This window comes from Cetorhinus maximus, chromosome 7 (assembly GCF_964194155.1).
Source record: "Cetorhinus maximus chromosome 7, sCetMax3.hap1.1, whole genome shotgun sequence".
Taxonomy (NCBI): domain Eukaryota; kingdom Metazoa; phylum Chordata; class Chondrichthyes; order Lamniformes; family Cetorhinidae; genus Cetorhinus; species Cetorhinus maximus.
This window is the reverse complement of record NC_135885.1, coordinates 67,045,775-67,065,471: the sequence shown is the minus strand read 5'-3', so window position 1 is coordinate 67,065,471 and position 19,697 is coordinate 67,045,775. Positions and strand designations below refer to the sequence as shown.

Below are 19,697 nucleotides of genomic sequence, written 5' to 3'. Positions count from 1 at the left end.
AGTTCCAGGATTTTGACCCAGCAACAGTGAAGGAACAGCGATATATTTCCAAATCCAGGATGGTGAGTGGTTTGGAGGGGATCTTCTGGCTGGTGGTATTCCCATGTGTCTGCTGCCTTTGTCCTTCTAGGTGGTAGCGGTTGTGGGTTTGGAAGGTGCTGTCTACGGAGCCTTGGTGAGTTCCTACAGTGCACCTTGTCGATGGGACACACTGCTGCCACTGTGCGTCATTTTGTGGATGGGGTGCCAATTAAGTTGGCTGCTTTGTCTTGGATGGTGTCGAGTTTCTTTAGTGTTGTTGGAGCTGCACTCATCCAGGCAAGTCGAGAGTATTCCATCACACTCCTGACGTGTGCCTTGTAGATGGTGGACAGGGTTCGGGGAGTCAGGAGGGGAGTTATTCGCTGCAGGATTCCTATCCTCTGACCTCTGACAGTGTTTGTATGGCTAGTCCAGTTCAGTTTCTGCTCAATGGTAACCCCCATTGGCAGAGTCAGCGATGGTAATGCCATGGGGCTATGGTTAGATTCCTTCTTGTTGGAAATGTTCGTTGCTTGGCACTTGTGTGGCATGAATTTTACTTGCCACTTGTCAGCCCAACCCTGGATATTGTCCAGGTCTTGCTGCATTTGGGCATGGGCTTCTTCAGTATCTGAGGAGTCGTGAATGGTGCTGAACACTGTGTAATCACAAGCGAACATCTGCACATCAGACCTTATGATGGAAGGAAGGTTATTGATGAAGCAGCTGAAAATGGTTAAGCCTAGGACACTACCCTGAGGAACTCCTGCAGTGATGTCCTGGAACTGAGATGATCGACATCCAACAACCACAACCATGTTCCTTTGTGCTAGTTATGACTCAAATCTGCAGAGTTTTCCCCCTGATTCCCATTGACTTCAGTATTGCTTGGGCTCCTTAATGCCACAGTCAAATGCTGCCCTGATGTCAAGGGCAGTCACCCTCACCTCACCCCTGGAGATCAGCTCTTGTCCATGTTTGAACCAAGGCTGTAATGCGGTCAGAAGCTGAGTGACCCTGGTGAAACCCAAGCTGAGCGTCAGTGAGCAGGTTATCGCTAAGCAAGTGCGACTTGATAGCACTGTTGATGACCCCTTCTCTCATTTTACTAATGATCGAGAGTAGACTGATGGGTCAATAATTAGCTGGATTGAATTTGTCCTGCTTTTTGAATACAGGACATATCTGGACAATTCTCCACATAGCTGGATAGATGCCAGTGTTGTAGCTGTACTGGAACAGCTTGGTTAGGGCCACAACAAGTTCTGGAGAACAAGTTTTCAGTACTATTGCCAGAATTTTGTCAGGACCCATAGCCTTTGCAGTATCCAGTGCCTTCAGCTGTTTCTCACATCACGTGGAGTGAATTGAATTGGCTGAATACTGGCATCTGTGAAGCAGAGATGGATCATCAACCCATCACTTCTGGTTGAAGATGGTAGCAAATGCTTCAGCCTTGTCTTTTGCACTGATGTGCTGGGCTCCTCCGTCATTGAGGATGGGGATATTTGTGGAGCCGCCTCCTCCAGTGAATTGTTTAATTTACCATTTGCCACTGGATGTGACCAGGCTGCAGAACTTGGATCTGATTCATAGTTTATGGAATTGCTTAGCCCTGCCTATCACTTGCTGCCTATGCTGTTTGGCACACAAGTAGCCCTGTGTTGTAGCTTCACCAGGTTGACACCTCACTTTTAGGTATGCCTGGTGCTGCTCCTGGCATGCCCTCCTGCACTCTTCATTGAACTGTAATTGATCCCCTGGCTTAGTGGTAATGGTAAAGTGGGAGATATGCTGGACTTTGAGGTCACAGATTGTGGTTGAGTATAGTTCTGCTGAAGATGGCCCACAGTACCTTATAGTTGGCCAGTCTTGAGATGCTAGATCTGTTTGAAATTTATCCCATTTAGCATGGTGGTAGTGCCACACGTGCCTCCCCTCCTTGCAAAACTTGGCGCATAATGTCTAACGTTAGATGTGATTCCGTGATTGTGCAGCCCTTGCTGAACAATCCTGAGTGTGTGAAGAATTACACTAACAGCCAAGATTATCAAGTTGAGCTTGCAATGTAGCTCACTTGCTAAAAGCTACATATATTCATATACAGGAACCTGTCCTCTGCAAGCAAAAATAATGTATCCAGACATTGCACTATTTTAATAAACAAAAGCTCAGGGGATACCTCCCTGGTGCATTTGCCATGACAATGTCTCAACCAATCAGAGCTAACTTGCCAACCAATCAGCATGCCTTTTCTCATGCAGTATAAATTGCTGTTCCCTTTGAAATTTGGCATTTTTGCATCTGCCCTGATGAATGCAAGAAAGCTTTGACAACATGTCTCTTTGTTTTCAGCAGTACTCAAATAGGTGAGTTTGTTTTTGTAAAGATGCCTTATAGAATTGGATCCAGGAGAAATTCATCAACCTTCTCACTACAACAACCTATTTGAAAGCAGCGAGTACAGTGTGCTGATGTTTTTGGTGCACCTTTTTAAACTGTGTGCCAAATTTTACATTTACTTATGTTCAAAATCTCTCATCATTTTTGTTACTGACTATTAAATATGAATAATGTAACATAAATATTCATTTAAGAAATTGAAAATATTATTCGGCACACAATGCTTAAATTATCTGTGGTGAAAAGCGTTGTTGTGCTGTCATGGTAGAATGTGATCTTTATGTTGCTCAGAATGGAAAAGTCTAAGATAAGGTTAAGGGGTGAATAGTAGTAATTATAAAATTTACAATGATAAGGATGGAGAGTGTTTTGTTTTAATTACATGTTGGGGTTGAGTTATATACTATTTGAGAATTCACATTTATACTTCATGCCTGCCTTGTTATCCACAGATTCCAATTTGTCATTTTAAAAAAACAGAAAGGTAAACCATTATAATGACATATAATGGGACCAACCAATTTATTCTCCACCTTTTCTATATAACCAAGTATGAAGATTTCTTAACCTTTTTATAGTACAGCTTATGTAGCATTAGTAGCAAAAAGAAAATCTGTGTATTCATGTTTCTCTTCATTCCCTCCTTGCTGGTTTACCATTATAGAGTGGGAAGAATACCCATCAGCAAAGTAGCTCATGACAGTAGAACATGAGAATAGGAACCTTGAACAGGAAAGAGTAACAATGCTGCAAAGAGTGTAATGGGAGGATTATGAATCTGGCTGTGTCCACTATAGAAGCATAGGGAGTGCAGCCCCATCTAAACTCCATCTGGATATAAACGATATGGGGATCTAAAAGGAAAAAAATGTAACGTGTGATTGTGTTGAGAGGGAAGGATGTGCCATGACTGAAGTGTTCTGCTGCCTGTCACAACAATTGCTGACAGCCATGCAATCTTTAACAGCATTATTCAAGTTTAACTTGCTAATGAAATGCAATCACTATTGCATGCTTTCATTTTAAAGTTGCAAATTCACAAATGTCAATTTAAAGCATGATTTAAGCATAATGTATACTCTGCATGTATAGTGAACATCTTTCTCAGAGAGAGATACCAACCTGATGTAAGTTTTAAGGTTCAGGACTCACAGATTGAGTCAAGAACTCATAAGTAATTTTAAGGTAATTTATTAAGAGCGATAGTTTGGACATGATGCACAAGCTAAATAGGTAGGAAAAAGCATATGACCTGCGACTGTTGAGAGCAGCTTACTGATCTCAGAACGGATGGCACAGAGTTGTTGATCCCTATAGCTTGTGTTGGAAACATTCTGCTCTCTAGCTGAAGTATTCAGAAACTCTTCTCCCACTGCCTCCCCTGGCCCCGGTCATCCTCCATGTAAAGAAGGCAGTTGCCTGATGAGGACTGCCCCCTGCCTCCAGCACCCATTAATATACTTTGTTTCTAGGGGCTGGCTGTTTACCTAATGTCAATCACTTGTTAGACTTCTAACCAATGAATACAAGACTATTACCCAAGGTGTCAGGAGGTGTCACCTCTCCCCTTGTGTATCGTTTTAGCTGAAGGTCATTTTTTAGTTTACCTCGTGCTGAGGGCCATTTGTTAGCCCTGCCCAGAATCTTGTATAGATAAGCAGGCTCACAAGGCACCAGGGGACTCCCTGCCATGAATTCAGGAATGTGTACATCTTTCTTCTGCCTCAGTGTCTCACTGCTAAGAATGTTTTTTCTGAAGAATAAGTGAGAAAAAACATACAACCTTCTTCTAGGGGTTCACAATACTATGCCTGCTAATTCTATAATATTCTTAAAGACACCATTTCTTACACTGCTAAATATGAGGTTACGACATAGTTTTTTCTTCCCCTTGATGCAGTTCATTTATATTTTAATAAAGTTGTTGCATATTGCTGCACCAAGCAGGTTTTTCTACGGTCAAGCAACAGTGAACAGCACATTGAACAAGTGGTCATTTTCTGTGGTTTGTGCCTAACCCACTTCAACAACTAAGTGTCTTGTAAACCTCTCCACCCCAACTCTGCAGGTGACATCTGTACTACTCTGCAGTATGAAAAAAGCTGATCCTAAACAACCCCATTAGTCCAAAATCTATATTTAATGTTGTAAACTTGAGCTGTTGGCTGGGTTGAATGTTAGCAACTGACTTTCCATTCAGAAAATCACGGGTTTAAGTCTGCATCTAGAGACTTGAGTGCAGTGTTGAGAGAGGATTGCATAGATTGCTTTCAAACCCATCATTTGCTATTTTAGTACCTTTAATGACTATGTACAGAGGTCTTGTGGTGCAGTAATAGCATCCCTGCCTTTGAGCCAGAACCTCCAGGTTCAAGTCCTACTTCAGGACTCAATGACCATGGAAGGTGCGTTCATAACATGGCCCAACAGATTGATTATGGAACTGTAAATCCTTCCAACATGCCTATGGCAGGCGGTAAGAGCGGGAGAGTCTCCTGGTCAGCCATGCTTGATGTGGAGCGGCATCCCTCAGGCTATAGCCTCTGGCGACAGACAATGACCTTTTTCAGGAGGAAGTAGCTGTGGCAACAGATGTAAACACATGCTTTATTTGCCTCATATGACACTTGGTGTGGGAAGAGGAAAAGATGGTATACACTGATGCCACTGTTCGTTGGTGGTGGAGGGAGTGAATGTTTGTGGATGGGGTGCGAATCAAGCGGGCTGCTTTGTCCTGGATGGTGTGAAGCTTCTTGAGTGTTGTTGGAGCTGCACTCATCCAGACAAGTGGTAGCATTCCATCACACTCCTGACGTGTGCCTTGTAGATGGTGGACAGGCTCTGGGGAGTCAGGAACTGAGTTACTTGCTGCAGGATTCCTAGACTCTGACCTACTCTTGTAGCAACAGTATTTATGTGGGTCCAGTTCAGTTGCTGGTCAATGGTAATACCCAGGGTGTTTATAATGGCAGCTTCAGTGATGGGTAATACCATTGAATGTTGAGGGGCGATGGTTAGATTCTCTCATGTTAGAGATGGTCACTGCCTGGCACTTGTGTGGTGTAAATGTTACTTGCCACTTGTCAGCCCAAGCCTTGTTGTCGTCCAGGTCTTGCTGCATTTGGACATGGGCTGTTTCAGTATCCAAGGAGTTGCGAATGGTGCTGAACATTGTGAAATCATCAGCGAACATCCCCACATCAGACCTTATGATGGAAGAAAGGCCATTGATGAAGCAGCTGAAGATGGTTGGGCCTAGGACACTACCCTGAGGAATTCCTGTAGTGACGTCCTGGAACTGAGATGATTGACCTCCAACAACCACAAACATCTTCCTTTGTGCTAGGTATGACTGCAACCAGCAGAGAGTTTTCTCCCTGATTTCCATTGACCCCAGCTTTGCTCAAGCTCCTTGATGCCACACTCTGTCAAAGGCAGTCACTCTCTCCTCACCCCTGGAGTTCAGCTCTTTTGTCCATGTTTGAACTAAGGCTGTAATGAGGTCAGGAGCCTTTACGGATCCCAAGCTGACTCACCTTGGGGAAGAGCAGTCGGAGAGGTGGACCTGCGGGAGATGCACAGAGCGGAGAGAGAATAAATACAGCCCAGGGAGCACGGCCTACATCATTCACCGTCGGAAGAGCAGTTGGAGAGGTGGACCTGTCAGCTGCTCGGAACTGACCCGCACTGATTTCGAACGGAGAGTGAAAAAAAACACATTGATATCACAGGGAAGAAGCAATTTGATTGGTTGAAGAAGCTAGCTGTTTGGTAACTATCTGGTGATATCTAGTAAGTGTTTAAGGTTTATTCTCTTCCCTAAGTTTAGAATAAAGCAGGAACGGTACTTTTTGGTAAGGTTTATTAAGCCGGATTTAAAAGTTTGTGATTTAAAAGTTTAAGGTTAAGGTATGGCAGGACAGCTCAGCCAAGCGGCATGTCCATCCTATGGCATGTGGCGAGTCATGGACACTTCTCGTGACCCAGACAAGCCCATGTGCAGGAAGTGTCACTGGCTACACAAGCTTGAGCTCCAGGTTTCAGAGTTTGAGCAGCGGCTGAAGTCACTGAGGTGCATCTGTGAGGAAGAGAACTACGTGGATAGCACGTTCAGAGAGGTGGTCACACTGCAAGTTAGGGGCAAGCAGGCAGGCAGGGAATGGGTGACTGCCAGGCAGCCCAAGAGAAACAGGCAGGTAGTGCAGGAGTCCCTAGAGGCCCCGCTCACTGACCGGTTTCCATTCTGGATATCGGTGAGGGCGATAGATCCTTGGAGGAGTGCAGCAAGACCCAAGCCCATGGCACCATGGGTGGCCCAGCTGTACAGGAGGGGAGGAAGAAGAGCGGAAGGGCAGTACTGTTAGGGGAGCAGGTAGGCGCTTCCGTGACCATCAATGTGATTCCAGGATGGTTTGTTGCCTCCCTGGTGCTAGGGTCAAGGATGCCACAGAATGGCTGCAGGACATTTGTTGTGGGTGAGGGCAAAGAGCCAGAGGTCATGGTCCACATTGGTACTAACAGCATAGGTAGGAAGGGGGATGTGGTCCTGAAATCTGAATTTAGGGAGCTAGGTAGAAAATTAGCATGTAGGACCTCGAAAGTAGTAATCTCCGGATTACTCCCAGTGCCAAGTGCAAGTGATACAGAAATAGGAAGATGAGACTAATGAATGCGTGGCTGGAAAGATGGTGCAGGAGGGAGGGCTTTAGATTCCTGGGACTCTGGGGTTGGCTCTGATGGAGATGGCACCTGTACAAGCCGGACAGGTTGCATCTGAACAGAGTTGGGACTGAGTTCCTTGTGGGTCATTTTGCTAGTTGGGGAGGGTTTAAACTAATTCAGCAGGGGTGTGGGAACCAGGAGAGAATATTAGAAGTAATACCACGGTGAATGGAATGTTGGGAGAGGCAGATAGCACTAAAATGGAGAATAGTAAGTTAATAGGTGGAGTCGGAGTAAGGGAGCAAGTAATGAAGCCTAAATCAGGATTACACTATGTATGTGAATGCAGGGAGTATAGTTAATAAAATTGGGGAGGTACAGGCACAGATTGCCTTGTGGGATTATGATGTTGTGGCGATAACGGAGACCTAGTTTAAGGATGGGCAGATCTGGGTGCTCAATATTCCTGGTTACAAAGTGTTCAGTAAAGATAGGAAAGGGAAAAAAGGAGGAGGGATGACGTTTTTGGTTAAAGAGAGTATTGTAGTACTGGAGAGAGAGGATGTATCAGAGGATTCGAGGGCAGAATTGGGTTGGCTAGAGCTAAGGAATAAGAAGGGTGCAATTACATTGCATGGTGTCACGTATAGACCACCAGCTAGTGTGAAGGATAGAGGACCAAATCTGCAAGGAAATTAGAGAGGTGTAAACATTGTAGGATAGTTATAATGGGGGACTTAAATTACCCCTATATAGACTGGGATAGTGGTAGTTTAAGGGGCAGTGAGGGACAAGCGCTCCTAGATTGTGTTCAGGAAAATTTCCTACAGCAGTATGTCAGTCTATCAAGAAAGGAGGCACTGCTAGACCTGGTTCTTGGGAATGAAGTGGGCCAAGTGGATCAAGTGACAGTAGGGGAACGTTTAGGGGACGTTGATCGTCGTATTATAAGGTTTAGGATTATGGTGGAAAAGGATATTGGTCAATCCAGACTAAGAATAATCAGCTGGCACAGACAATGGGGCAAGGACGGAGCTGGGCCGGATATACTGGAACCAAAGGTTGGTGGGAAAAACAGTAGCTGAACAATGGGCTACCTTCAAAGAGGAGATGGCTTGGGCACAGTCAAGGTATGCTCCCTCAAAAGGAAAGAGTAGGACAAACAAATCCTGGATGACAAAGGAGATAGAAATTAAGTTAAAGAAGAAAAAGTGTGCTTGCAACAGGTGTCAGGTAACAAATACAATTGAGAACCAAGCTGAATGCAGAAGGTTCAGAAGGGATGTAAAAAAGGCAAATACGAGAAGCAAACAGGGATTATGAAAAAAGACTGGCAGCTAACATAAAAAGAAATCCCAAAGTATTCTGTAAGCCCATCAATGGTAAAAGGAGGAGATGGGCTGATTAGGGACCAAAAAGGGGATTTACACATAGAGGCAAGAGGCATGGCTGAGGTGTTAAATGAATACCTTACATCGGTCTTTACCTACGAGGTAGATGTTGCCCAAGCCATGGTGACAGAGGAGGAAACTCAGTCACTAGAAGGGTTTAAAATTGATAAGGAGGAGATATTGGAAAAGCTGTCGGTACTTAAAGTTGATAAGGCATCGGGACTGGATGAGATGCATCCAAGAATATTCAAGGAAGTGAGAGTGGAAATTGCAGAGGCACTGACAATAATCTTTCAATGTTCCCTGGATTCTGGGGAGGTGCTGGAGGACTGGAGAATTGCAAACATTACGCCCTTGTTCAAAAAAGGTTGTAAAGATCTGCCCTGCAATTACAGACCAGTCAGCTTAACTTCGGTGGTGGGGAAACTTCTAGAAACAATTATTCAGGATAGAATTAATAGCCACATGGAAAAATTTGGATTGATTCGGAAGAGTCAGCATGGATTTGTTAAAGGAAAATCGTGTCTAACTAATTTGCTGGAGGTTTTTTGAAGAGGCATCAGAGTTGGTTGATGTGGGCAAGGGCGTTGATGCGGTGTGTATGGACTTCCAAAAGGCGGTCGATACAATGCCACACAACAGACTTGTGAGGAAAGTTATAGGTCATGGAATAAAAGGAATAGTAGCAACGTGGATACAAAATTGGCTGAGGGATAAGAAACGGAGAGTAATGATTAATGAGTATGTTTCGGGCTGGGAGAAGGTTTGTAGTGGAGCTCCCCAGTCGGCATTGGGACCCTTGCTCTTCCTGATATGTATAAATGGGATCTTGGTGTGCAGGGGACAATTTCAAAGTTTGCGGATGCCACAAAACTTGGGAGAATTGTAAACTGTGAGGAGGACAGTGTAGAACTTCAAAAGGACATTGACACGTTGGTGGAGTGGGCAGATAGGTGGCAGATGAAATTCAATGCGGAGAAGTGTGAGGTGATACACCTTTGGTACAAAGAATGTGGAGAGACAGTATAAAGTAAAGGATATATTCTAAAGGGTGTGCAGCGCAGAGACTTGGGTGTGTATGTCATTAAAGGTGACAGGACAGGTAGAGAGAGCTGTTTCTAAAGCATACATTTTTCTAGGCTTCGTTAATAGGGGCATAGAGTACAAGAGCAGGGAGGCTATGATGAACTTATATAAGACACTGGTTGGACCTCAGCTGGAGTATTTTGTACAGTTCTGAGCGCCACACTGTAGGAAGGATGTGAACAGATTGGAGTGAGTGCAGAAGAGGTTTGCGAGAATGGTTCCAGGGATGAGACGCTAGAGTTATGAGGAAAAATTGGAGAAGTTGGGACTGTTTTCCTTGGAGAGGAGAATGCTGAGAGGAGACTTGATAGAAGTTTTCAAAATAATGAAGGGCCTGGACAGAGTAGATAGGGAGAAACTGTTCCCGCTTGTAAACGGATTGAAAACCAGAGGGCACAGTTTTAAAATGTTTCGTAAAAGAAGCAAATGTAAGGTGAGAAAAAACTTTATCACAGAGTGAGTGTTTGGGGTGTTGAATGCACTGCCTGGAAGTGTGGTGGAGGCAGGTTCAATTGAGGCATTCAAAAGGGCATTGGATGATTATCTAAATAGAAACAATGTGCAGGGTTACGGGGAAAAAGCAGGAGATTGGCACTAAGTTGAAATGCTCAGAGAGCTGGTGCAGACACAATGGGCTGAATGGACTCCTCCTACACCGTAACAATTCTGTGATTCTGTCGGTGAGCAGGTTAGTGCAAAGCAAGTGCCACTTGATAGCACTGTTGATGACTCCTTTCATCACTTTGCTGATGATCGAGAGTAGACTGATGGGGCAATAATTGGCTGGGTTGGATTTGTCCTGCTTTGTGTACAGGAGCATGCCTGGGCAATTTTCCACATTGCCAGGTAGATGCCAGTGTTGCAGCTGTACTGGAACAGCTTGGCTAGGGGCGCAGCAAGTTCTGGAACACAAGTCTTCAGCACAATAATGGAATATTGCAAGGGCCCATTGCCTTTGCAATATCCAGTGCCTTCAGCCATTTCTTGATATCACATGGAGTGAATTGAATTGGCTGACATTTTAGAACCAAGTTAATTCTGTATGGCAGATTTGGCAATCTAATACCTAATCTAAGCAAGTTGCAGTATTTCAGGACCCTATTGCTGATTGATCACCTGCCTGACTCACTGGAGAGTTAGACTGACACTGAAACCTGGCATTTTTCTCTGTGCTCCAGGTTATTATGTAAGCTAATGCATAATAGGCAGGGTGACCCTCTTTGGGCAAGCATTAGGAAGATTATTAGTGTTCTGTGTTGAGTAGGTTGCATAATTTTAGCTAGCTAAACTTGAGAAGCACTTCTAAAAAGGTGGAGGAGCCTAAAGTCTTTGCTCTGCAAAATTGAACCTAAGGCCTTTGAAATTTGTCAAGTAAGTGTGTCACTGTGTGTGCTCTATTTTAGCCAAGCAAAATTTCTACCTGTGTGAGTTGGTTTGGAGATGTGATGATGGGGTTCTGCCTGTGTCAGATACCCAGTTGACCAAAATATTTTTTAATGTCATCTGTATTTTTGGAGAAATTTATTTTAGTAGAACATTTCTTTGGTAGAATGTGATTTGGGAAGGGTTTGGAAATATGGTAGAATGTGGGGGGAAGTGAAATTGGCAAGAGAGGTCTGTATAATATTTAAGTTCATTGTGTAACTATTAGAAAAGAGCAAATTATACTTTAAATCTCAATGCCTTTTCTAATTGGTCTCTTTTTAATATGTAAGGAGAATGGTGGGTTAAAGGGTTATTGAGGATTTCAGAATGGTGACCACTGTTTATAACTTGCAGGTGAAGAAAATGATGGAGAGAAAAAGAAAAAAGACAAAAAGAAAAAGAAAGAAAAAGATGAAAAAGAGAAGAAGAAAGCAGGTCCCAGTAAGGCTACAGTAAAAGCTATGCAAGAAGCACTTGCAAGATTGAAAGAAGAGGAAGAAAGGCAAAAAAGAGAGGAAGAAGAACGTTTAAAACGGTTGGAAGAACTGGAAGCCAAACGCTTGGAGCAGGTATGTTAGTTATTTATTAAGCGACTTTTCAGAATTTTTGTTTTGCTGAAAGGCAGTGTGGGACGAGGATTGGAGCTGATTAAGTCATACTATATATTAGCTCTGCTTACAAAGTTTAGACATGAGAAAGAGATGCTTGCACTTCTATATTGCTTCGCCACAATTTTCAAATATCCCAAAAGTGTTTCAGCTACAATTAATTTTAAGTTAATTAGACAAATGTAATTTTGCTCAAAGCATAATGATGAATAAACTGTTAATTTATTTGTGATTATTTTGGTTGAGGGAGGTTGGTCATGATGGTATTCCCATGTCTTTGTTGCTAGAACAAGCTAGAACAAGAAATGCAGAAGCCATTAGGAGTCAGGGTGTTCCTGATCTGGAACCACTAAGCAGGAATTGCAAGTGGGGTCCATGCTCAGAATGAAAAGGCCAAATTCATGAGGAATTTAAAAATTGTCAGATCTGCCTGGTAAAGCTAGTGGAAAAGATGGGCAGTGAAATCCAGTGTTCACTGATCGACAGAGAGAGAGCGCTCCGGGAGTCTTAATGTCAGACTGGGAAACTAAGGAGAGTCAAAGTGGATTCCTATGGTCTGTGGCACACTTTGTTTGGTCCCAGGAGGACTGAAAGAACCCTCAAGATCCTATAATGTATGGGAGAGCTCTTGAGTGGGATTAAAAACAGAATGGGAAGTGACCTATTAAGATTTTTAGGTTTAAACAATAAGGGTTCACAAAATATAATGTGAAGTTAGTAGTACTTTGTTTAATTCTTGTATAGTAAACATTTTTGTTTAAAGCGTGAAATCTTGTGTGATTCTTTCAGGTAAAAACTAGGTGTTCGAATTAATGGTCTCCCTTGATCATAATACATTCAAATGTTAAATGTACAGAGCTCTCATAATCAACTAACACTTTATCGCCTCAGAAATTTAGTAGATTTTTTTGAGCAGAATCTAAATCATTATGTATTTATTCTGATACTTGGTTATTATATTTTTGTGGAAAATTTCCATTATTTTTTCAATTACTGATTCCAAACACAGTTCATTCATAAAGCTTGGGAATCTGGCACAGATTCTGTTAACACTCTCACATTTTAATCCTTTGCACCCCTCTGTGAATTGCCACAACTCACCGGGGATAGTGCACTGTAGCATCAAACCTCACTGCTACCGAGCTGTGACAAATGTGAGAAGTTTGATTAGACCACCAAATTGCCCCAATTCTGCTTAATTTAGGTTAAAAAAATACGAGCACCAGGTTTGTAAATTTAACAAGTAAATAATTTTATTAAACAAATAGTCTGTAACCATTGGCAAAAGAAAGAAATATGAACTGCTAACTCTTAACTCTATAACTTAAACTCTACCCCTTCTTGAACCCCTATACACAAACATAAGACACACAAACCATGGATTTTAAGCGTGAGATAAACCATTTAATAGCACCAATCCAGAGTTCAGGATTAGATGAGTTGACTTTGACTTTGTCTTCCAAATTCTTTGTAGGTTGTTGTGGCTGACACAAAGTGGTCTCCCAGCACTTGCAGTCTCTGGTTCAAACTTGCTTTTAATGTCTCTACTGGTGACTTTTCCCCTTTTTCCTCCGGACAGGGGTTTCTCAAAGAAAGTGGGATACAGCAATGTGAGAAATAACCAGCTAGCTACTGTGGCAGGATTATTGGAGTCTTACAAAATACAGAAGAGAGAGGTGTTAGTTAACACCTTAAAAGTTAGTCTTAAGCCACAGCAAAACAAAAGCAAAATACTGAGGATGCTGGAAATCTGAAATATAAACAGAAAATACTCAGCAGGCCAAGCAACATCTGTGTAGAGAAAAACAGCGTTAACATTTCAGATTGATGACCTTTCATCAGAACCAGTCTTCAGCTAATTTGATTCGCTTCATTCGTAACAGGAAGCAGTTGAGTGCACTGGATACAGCAAAGGCTGTGTATTTCAGAACAAGCCACATCTCTAGTCAAGCTGTTCCAGCACAGCTACCAACAATTATCAACTTTCAAAAATATTCTTTTAAAATTGTGATATTTTTATTATAATGGAGAAATTTGACAATTCGCAAGTATAAAATTAGATTTTTCAGGAACAGAGGGGCTCTCCAGTAATAATTATAACCTTGGTATGCTGGTTTTTTTAAAAAAACAGTTACACTTCATTCAGTGGAATGCAACTTTTTCAAGGACTTTATTGCAGTGAGACAATTAGCATAAAAGGACAAGTTCTTGTCGGTTTAGGCATTTCTATTTGATTTCAGCCTGCAGCGTCTTCAACAGTGCACCCTATGGAGAAATTAGAATCATAGAGTTACACAGCACAGAGAAATAGTTGTGTGTGTGGTGTTAATTGAATTACAGGCAGCTGGCCTGAAGGCTTTGATGTAACAGAAGATAAGCTAGGTTTCAAATGTTAAGTAGGTAAACATAGGTGTGAAGGAAACATTTGCATTTTTAAATAAACCAGACTAGATTGATTTCAAAGGAGGGGTGAAATGTTTCACCTAGCCAGTAGTTAAGAAACAGTGTGTTTATTTTTCCCAAAGATTACTGATAAAATTGGTACTATCAAAGATTTTTATTATTAGAAAGATAAAGTTCAAAAACATAGTGATACAAAGGGAATTTGTATTCAATGGGGAAAATATGGATAAAGGCGAGAAGGCTGTGTGCAAGGGAAGGCATTCTAAGATATGACAAGTGTGAAAAGCCTTCAGCATCCATACCACAAGCTGCTGTCTAAAAAGAAATGAAGTTAAGAAAACTCACTTTGAATTGGATTGTTCAGGGTATCATGTTTCTTTGCCTGGCTCTTTTAAAATCTATGTGTCTTACTGTTGCCTTAACGAAAGTGTAACTGGGAGTTAGATTAACTAGGGTATTTAGAAGTTACCATTGTAGTAATTTGTAGATCTATGTGTGTACTTAAAATCATTTTTTTTAATAAAGGTTTAATTTAGTTATGTAAGAAACCTATAAGACTCGGTCTTATAACTACTGAATTACAAGGCACGCATCTTGAAATTTATACAAATTACAAAACAGGTGTGGCAGTTGTTTCAAGTTTCCCTTTGGAATTTGAGCAGCTCAGCATTTACCATCAACTATGTCATAACATTTAGGTATAATGCCTTTTGAAGGCTAGTTGCAAGATTTTTAATAATATAAATGCCTTGCTGAGTCTCTAAAGAAAACACTTTGAATTACCATGACTATGGGGGTGGGGTGGGGGGAGGGGAGGGGGTAGGATTAGTAAGTTTGCAGATGACACAAAGATTGGCCGGGTGGTTAACAGTGAGGTTGAGTGTCTTGGGCTACAGGAAGTTATAGACGGGATGGTCAAATGGGCAGATAAGTGGCAGATGGAATTTAACCCTGAAAAGTGTGAGGTGATACACTTTGGAAGGAGTAATTTGACAAGGAAGTATTCAATGAACGGCATGACACTAGGAAGTTCTGAGGAGCAAAGGGACCTTGGCGTGTGTGTCCATAGATCTCTGAATGTGGAGGGGCATGTTAGTAGGGTAGTAAAAAAGGCATATGGGACATTTGCCTTTATCACTCGAGGCATAGATTACAAAAGTAGGGAGGTCATGTGGTGAGGCCAGAGCTGGAGTACTCTGTGCAGTTCTGGTCGCCACATTATAGGAAGGATGTGATTGCACTGGAGCGGGTGCAGAGGAGATTCACCAGGATGTTGCCTGGGATGAAACATTTAAGTTATGAAGAGAGGTAGGATAGACTTGGGTTGTTTTCATTGGAGCAGAGAAGACTGAGGGGCGACCTAATCAAGGTGTACAAGATTATATGGGGCATGGATAGGGTGGATAGGGAGCAGCTGTTCCCCTTAGTTGAAGGGTCAGTCACAAGGGGACATAAGTTCAAGGTGAGGGGCAGGAGGTTTGGGGGGATGTGAGGAAAAACTTTTTTACCCAGAGGGTGGTGACGGTCTGGAATGCACTGCCTGGGAGGGTGGTGGAGGTGGATTGCCTCACATCCCTTAAAAAGTACCTGGATGAGCACTTGGCACATCATAACATTCAAGGCTAATGGCCAAATGCTGGTAAATGGGATTAGGTAGGCAGGTCAGGTGTTTCTCACGTGTCGGTGCAGATTCAATGGTCCGAAGGGCCTCTTCTGTACTGAGAGATTCTGTGATACCAGGGCATGTGATTATGTAAGGAATAAGTACAGGGAAACGAACTAAACTAATGTATCTCAACATAGGTAAAATATATGAATATCAATGTAAAATGATGACGACAACTGTACAAACTTGTATACAGATGGTGACGTTCACTTTAAAATTTGTGTCATCAGACATGTACCATTTGAAACATTAAAATATATTTTGGACAGTGAAAATATTTTCCCCTCAAGCATTTCCCAACTATGAAAATGAGAATGTGGCCTACTGTCACAGATCTGCTAATAAAGCTGAGCTGGGCTATGTAAAGTATAGCTGGGCTCTGTAAGATAAGTCCTGATTCCATCTTTCAGAATTGCCTCTGTTGGTACATCTAAGATTAAAAATGTGTCTTTTAGAAAACCTTGAGCCAAACCTCTCTTCAGCACTGCACAACCTTTTGATTTGTTCCATTACTGGATAAAATGATTAACTTCGGCTAAATTTTGGATCATTTGAAAATTTGTATATCAGAAGATGATGAATACCTATAACAAATATATATTTTGAAGTAACTTTTATAAACTGACAATAAATTTGATGTATCTCTGGAGTCCTGTGTTTTAGTTGCATTGAACTGTGTGAATGGATTGCTAGTAAACATTTTGTCTTGAATTTGCAGGAGAAACTAGAACAGGAACGCAGAGAAAAGAAGAAACAAAAAGAAAAAGAAAGAAAAGAACGTTTGAAGAAGGAGGGCAAACTGTTGACAAAGGCCCAAAGAGATGCCAAAGCAAGAGCTGAGGCTACACTTGAACTTCTTCGTGCTCAGGGTATAGATGAAGTTGAGATGTCTATATTTAAAAGTGTTTAATAGTATTAAGATATCCAGGGCATCTGCTGCAGCAATGGAGGTACTTCATAGCTAATGTAGATAAGACCACAGGAGTCTTTGGAACAGCCAGTAGAACAGTACACTTTTCAGTGCCAGTGCCACTCAAAGGGCTCAGTCTGCCTATTACTATAGTTGTGAATGGTCATGCACTTTATTGAGTTCTAAATAACTCAATACATGATTACAATGGAACTTGCACATCTTTATGAATGACAGACCATTAAAGACTACTGCTGTAATCTGCTCAGCAGTAAGTTAATACATTTGTGAAACATCAACAAGGATGTGAAGGGTAATGAAGCTTATCACTATTTCCAAATGTCTCAGTTATTCAAGAATAACTTGAGAAACTTGGACTTGTCAGTCTGGAAAGAATGTGTCTGAAACGTGATCTTGTAGAAGTACACAAAATATTTTAAGGAAATAGAGAAATCCAGAATTTTTATGTTAAATTGCAAGAATGGGCAAGGTTCAAATGAATAAAAAATAAATATGAGGACAGATATCAGGATTTCTTTCTTTGCGCAGTGATTGATACATAGAAGAAACTTCCAATTGAAGTTTTTGAGATGAATGTCCTGGAATCATTTAAGAAATAATTGGAAGCTGCAGTGGGGGAAACTCTACTGGATGGATGACTTTTTATCTGCAAATCCTCATTTCTTTAACTATTTAATTATGCTAAAGCATTCTGACAAGAAGTCAAGAAGAAGACAAGAAATATTTAGATAAGCACTCGAAACATCATAGCATACAGGGCTATGGGCCAAGTGCTGGAAAATGGGACTAGAATAAATAGGTGCTTGATGGCTGGCACAGACACAATGGACTGAAGGGCCTGTTCCTGTGCTGTATAACTCTATGACTCTAAGTTAGCTATCTTGATTCATGAATGTTAGTCTCCTCATGGACTGAAAAGTGCCACTTTTTTAAAAGAAAAAGAGGGTTCAGAATGCTGTAGGTTATAGAAAACAGTGGGTGGTAAATGAATGGCGAAGTGGAAGAAAATGTATTTTAAAAAGAATCTTGTCCTGAATTACACTTTGGTTCCACAGGTGTTGATGTGCCATCTAAAGATTCAATGCCAAAGAAACGACCAGTCTATGATACCAGAAAAAAGAAAAAGCAGCAGGAGAACAAAGGAGAGGAGAACAAAGGAGAGGAAAACAAAGAAGGTGAATGATTTGTGTTCGGGTTACTTCACTAGTTTACAATCTTTAATCATATGGATTATATAAATCTGATGCATTTAGCAGTGTGCTCCTTAACTTTTTGTATTGGGTCCCAATAGCAGCTACAAGCCTTTAATAAATGTTCATTCAGTTAAAAACATGTACAAACAGCATATATGCTATATAGCAGTTGTTCTTGAGCAGAGAACATCTCAAGTTATGGAAGGTAGGTGGGAGATAACTAATTATTAATTCTGCATCATATGGCAGTCTCCTGGAGTTTACTTGAACACCTTCAGGAGTTGTTAAGGAGTTATCATGAGATTTACCCCAAGATGAGGCAGCATCTTTTTCTATCCATCAAGCGATTGTGCGACTGATGGTGTGGTAGTTAGGTTGGTACTTGTACACTATACCATGTCTGGATGGGACAGGCTAGATGGATTAGTTGGCCTTTTCTTGTCCATTTTCATAGGTTAGTAACTTGATTATTTTCTTTTCAGTATAAAATTGTAATCAATTGCTTTAAACCTCATAAGGTGAATCTCTATTTAAAAAATATATACATATATTCGATTAATACTCCACATTAATCCTTTGGCAAAACAAGGAAAAGCAAGCTCTATACTATGGTTAGATAATATGAATGGATATGGTGAAGAGTACAGCAGGTAAAAGTCATGAATCAGAAATGCTGACTCTTTACAGTGGAGTTAGTGGTTTAAGTTGACCGAAAATGGTTTTTGATAAATTGATGAGAGGTAAAAGAAAATTAGTGATATAGGAAGATTTTGTCAAGGCAGTGAAAAGGCATTAAAGTAAAGCGCTTTCATTTACATAGTCCTTTTTGTGACTGTATGACTTCCAAAGCCCTTCAGAGTCATTAGAGTGCTTTTGAATTTTAGTCACTGTTGAAGTGTAGGGAAGCATTTCAGGCAATTTGTACACTAGGTAAGCAAGTAGCAATGAGGTAAATGAGCAGATAAACTTTTTTTTTAAAATTGAGGATGGTTGAGTGACAGTTGTTGGTCAGGCTAGCAGGAGAACTTCTGTTCTTCCTCAAATAGCACCATGTGATTTTTTACATCCACTCAAGAAGGCAGAAGGTGCCTTGGTTTAACACCTCAGCTCAAAGACTGAATATTCAGCAGTCCATAGTTTAGTACAGCATTCAGCAAGCAATACACTGAAGTGTCGACCTAGAATATGTGCTCAGTCTTCTGGAGTGGGACTTGAATCCACAACTCCTGACTCAGAGCACTTTCTGACTCAGAGCGTTTCCACTGAGCCAAGGTTGATTGATAAAGTGCTAAATTAGCTGAAGGTGAAAAAGCATAATAAAAGAAAACAAATCCTCCAAAATGGAAGCTATGTAAGTGGAAGGAGATAGGACAGAGAATTTTTTTAAAACTCCAAATGCTAGATATCTAAAATAAAATAGAAAATGCAGTAAGCATGCCAGGCCCTTCAACACTTAAAAGTGTTGAAAAGATATACCCATGCCCCTGGTGCAAACCAAATCCTCTCTCTGAACCATTCTGATGAAGGTTCGATGCCTGAATCCACAAACTGCTTCTCCCCATTGTTATGATGCGGTAGATGATGTGTGCCAGGCAGATCAAATCACAACGGTTTTGCAATTTGTATTTATTTCGAGATGCATGTCCTGAATTCTGAGGTAATAAGTCCACCAAGACTTCAGAGATTTTTTGTAAAAACTAAATTAAAATATTTATTAGCAAAAGGGAAGATTTCAAGTACGAACATAGAATTACAAACTATTACTATAATAACTCCTAACATTCCTAATTAACCTGACTCCCAGTTACACCCCCTTTAAGGCAACGGTCCAAAGGTAGATTTTAGATTTTTAAACCGATCCAGCAAATCGACATAATACCCTGGACAGTGGAACTCAAAATGGCTGTC

At 41.3% G+C, this 19,697-nt stretch overlaps 1 protein-coding gene across 1 annotated transcript in view; it reads left to right on the top strand.

Moving 5' to 3' along the window:
- The window catches only part of eif5b (eukaryotic translation initiation factor 5B), a 120,023-nt gene that overhangs the window by 30,084 nt on the left and 70,242 nt on the right, over positions 1-19,697 (top strand). Inside the window, exons 5-7 of the mRNA XM_078545652.1 lie at positions 11,343-11,557; positions 16,384-16,534; positions 17,652-17,771. Coding sequence (XP_078401778.1) covers positions 11,343-11,557; positions 16,384-16,534; positions 17,652-17,771 — 486 coding nt within the window. The remainder of the gene's footprint in view (positions 1-11,342; positions 11,558-16,383; positions 16,535-17,651; positions 17,772-19,697) is intronic.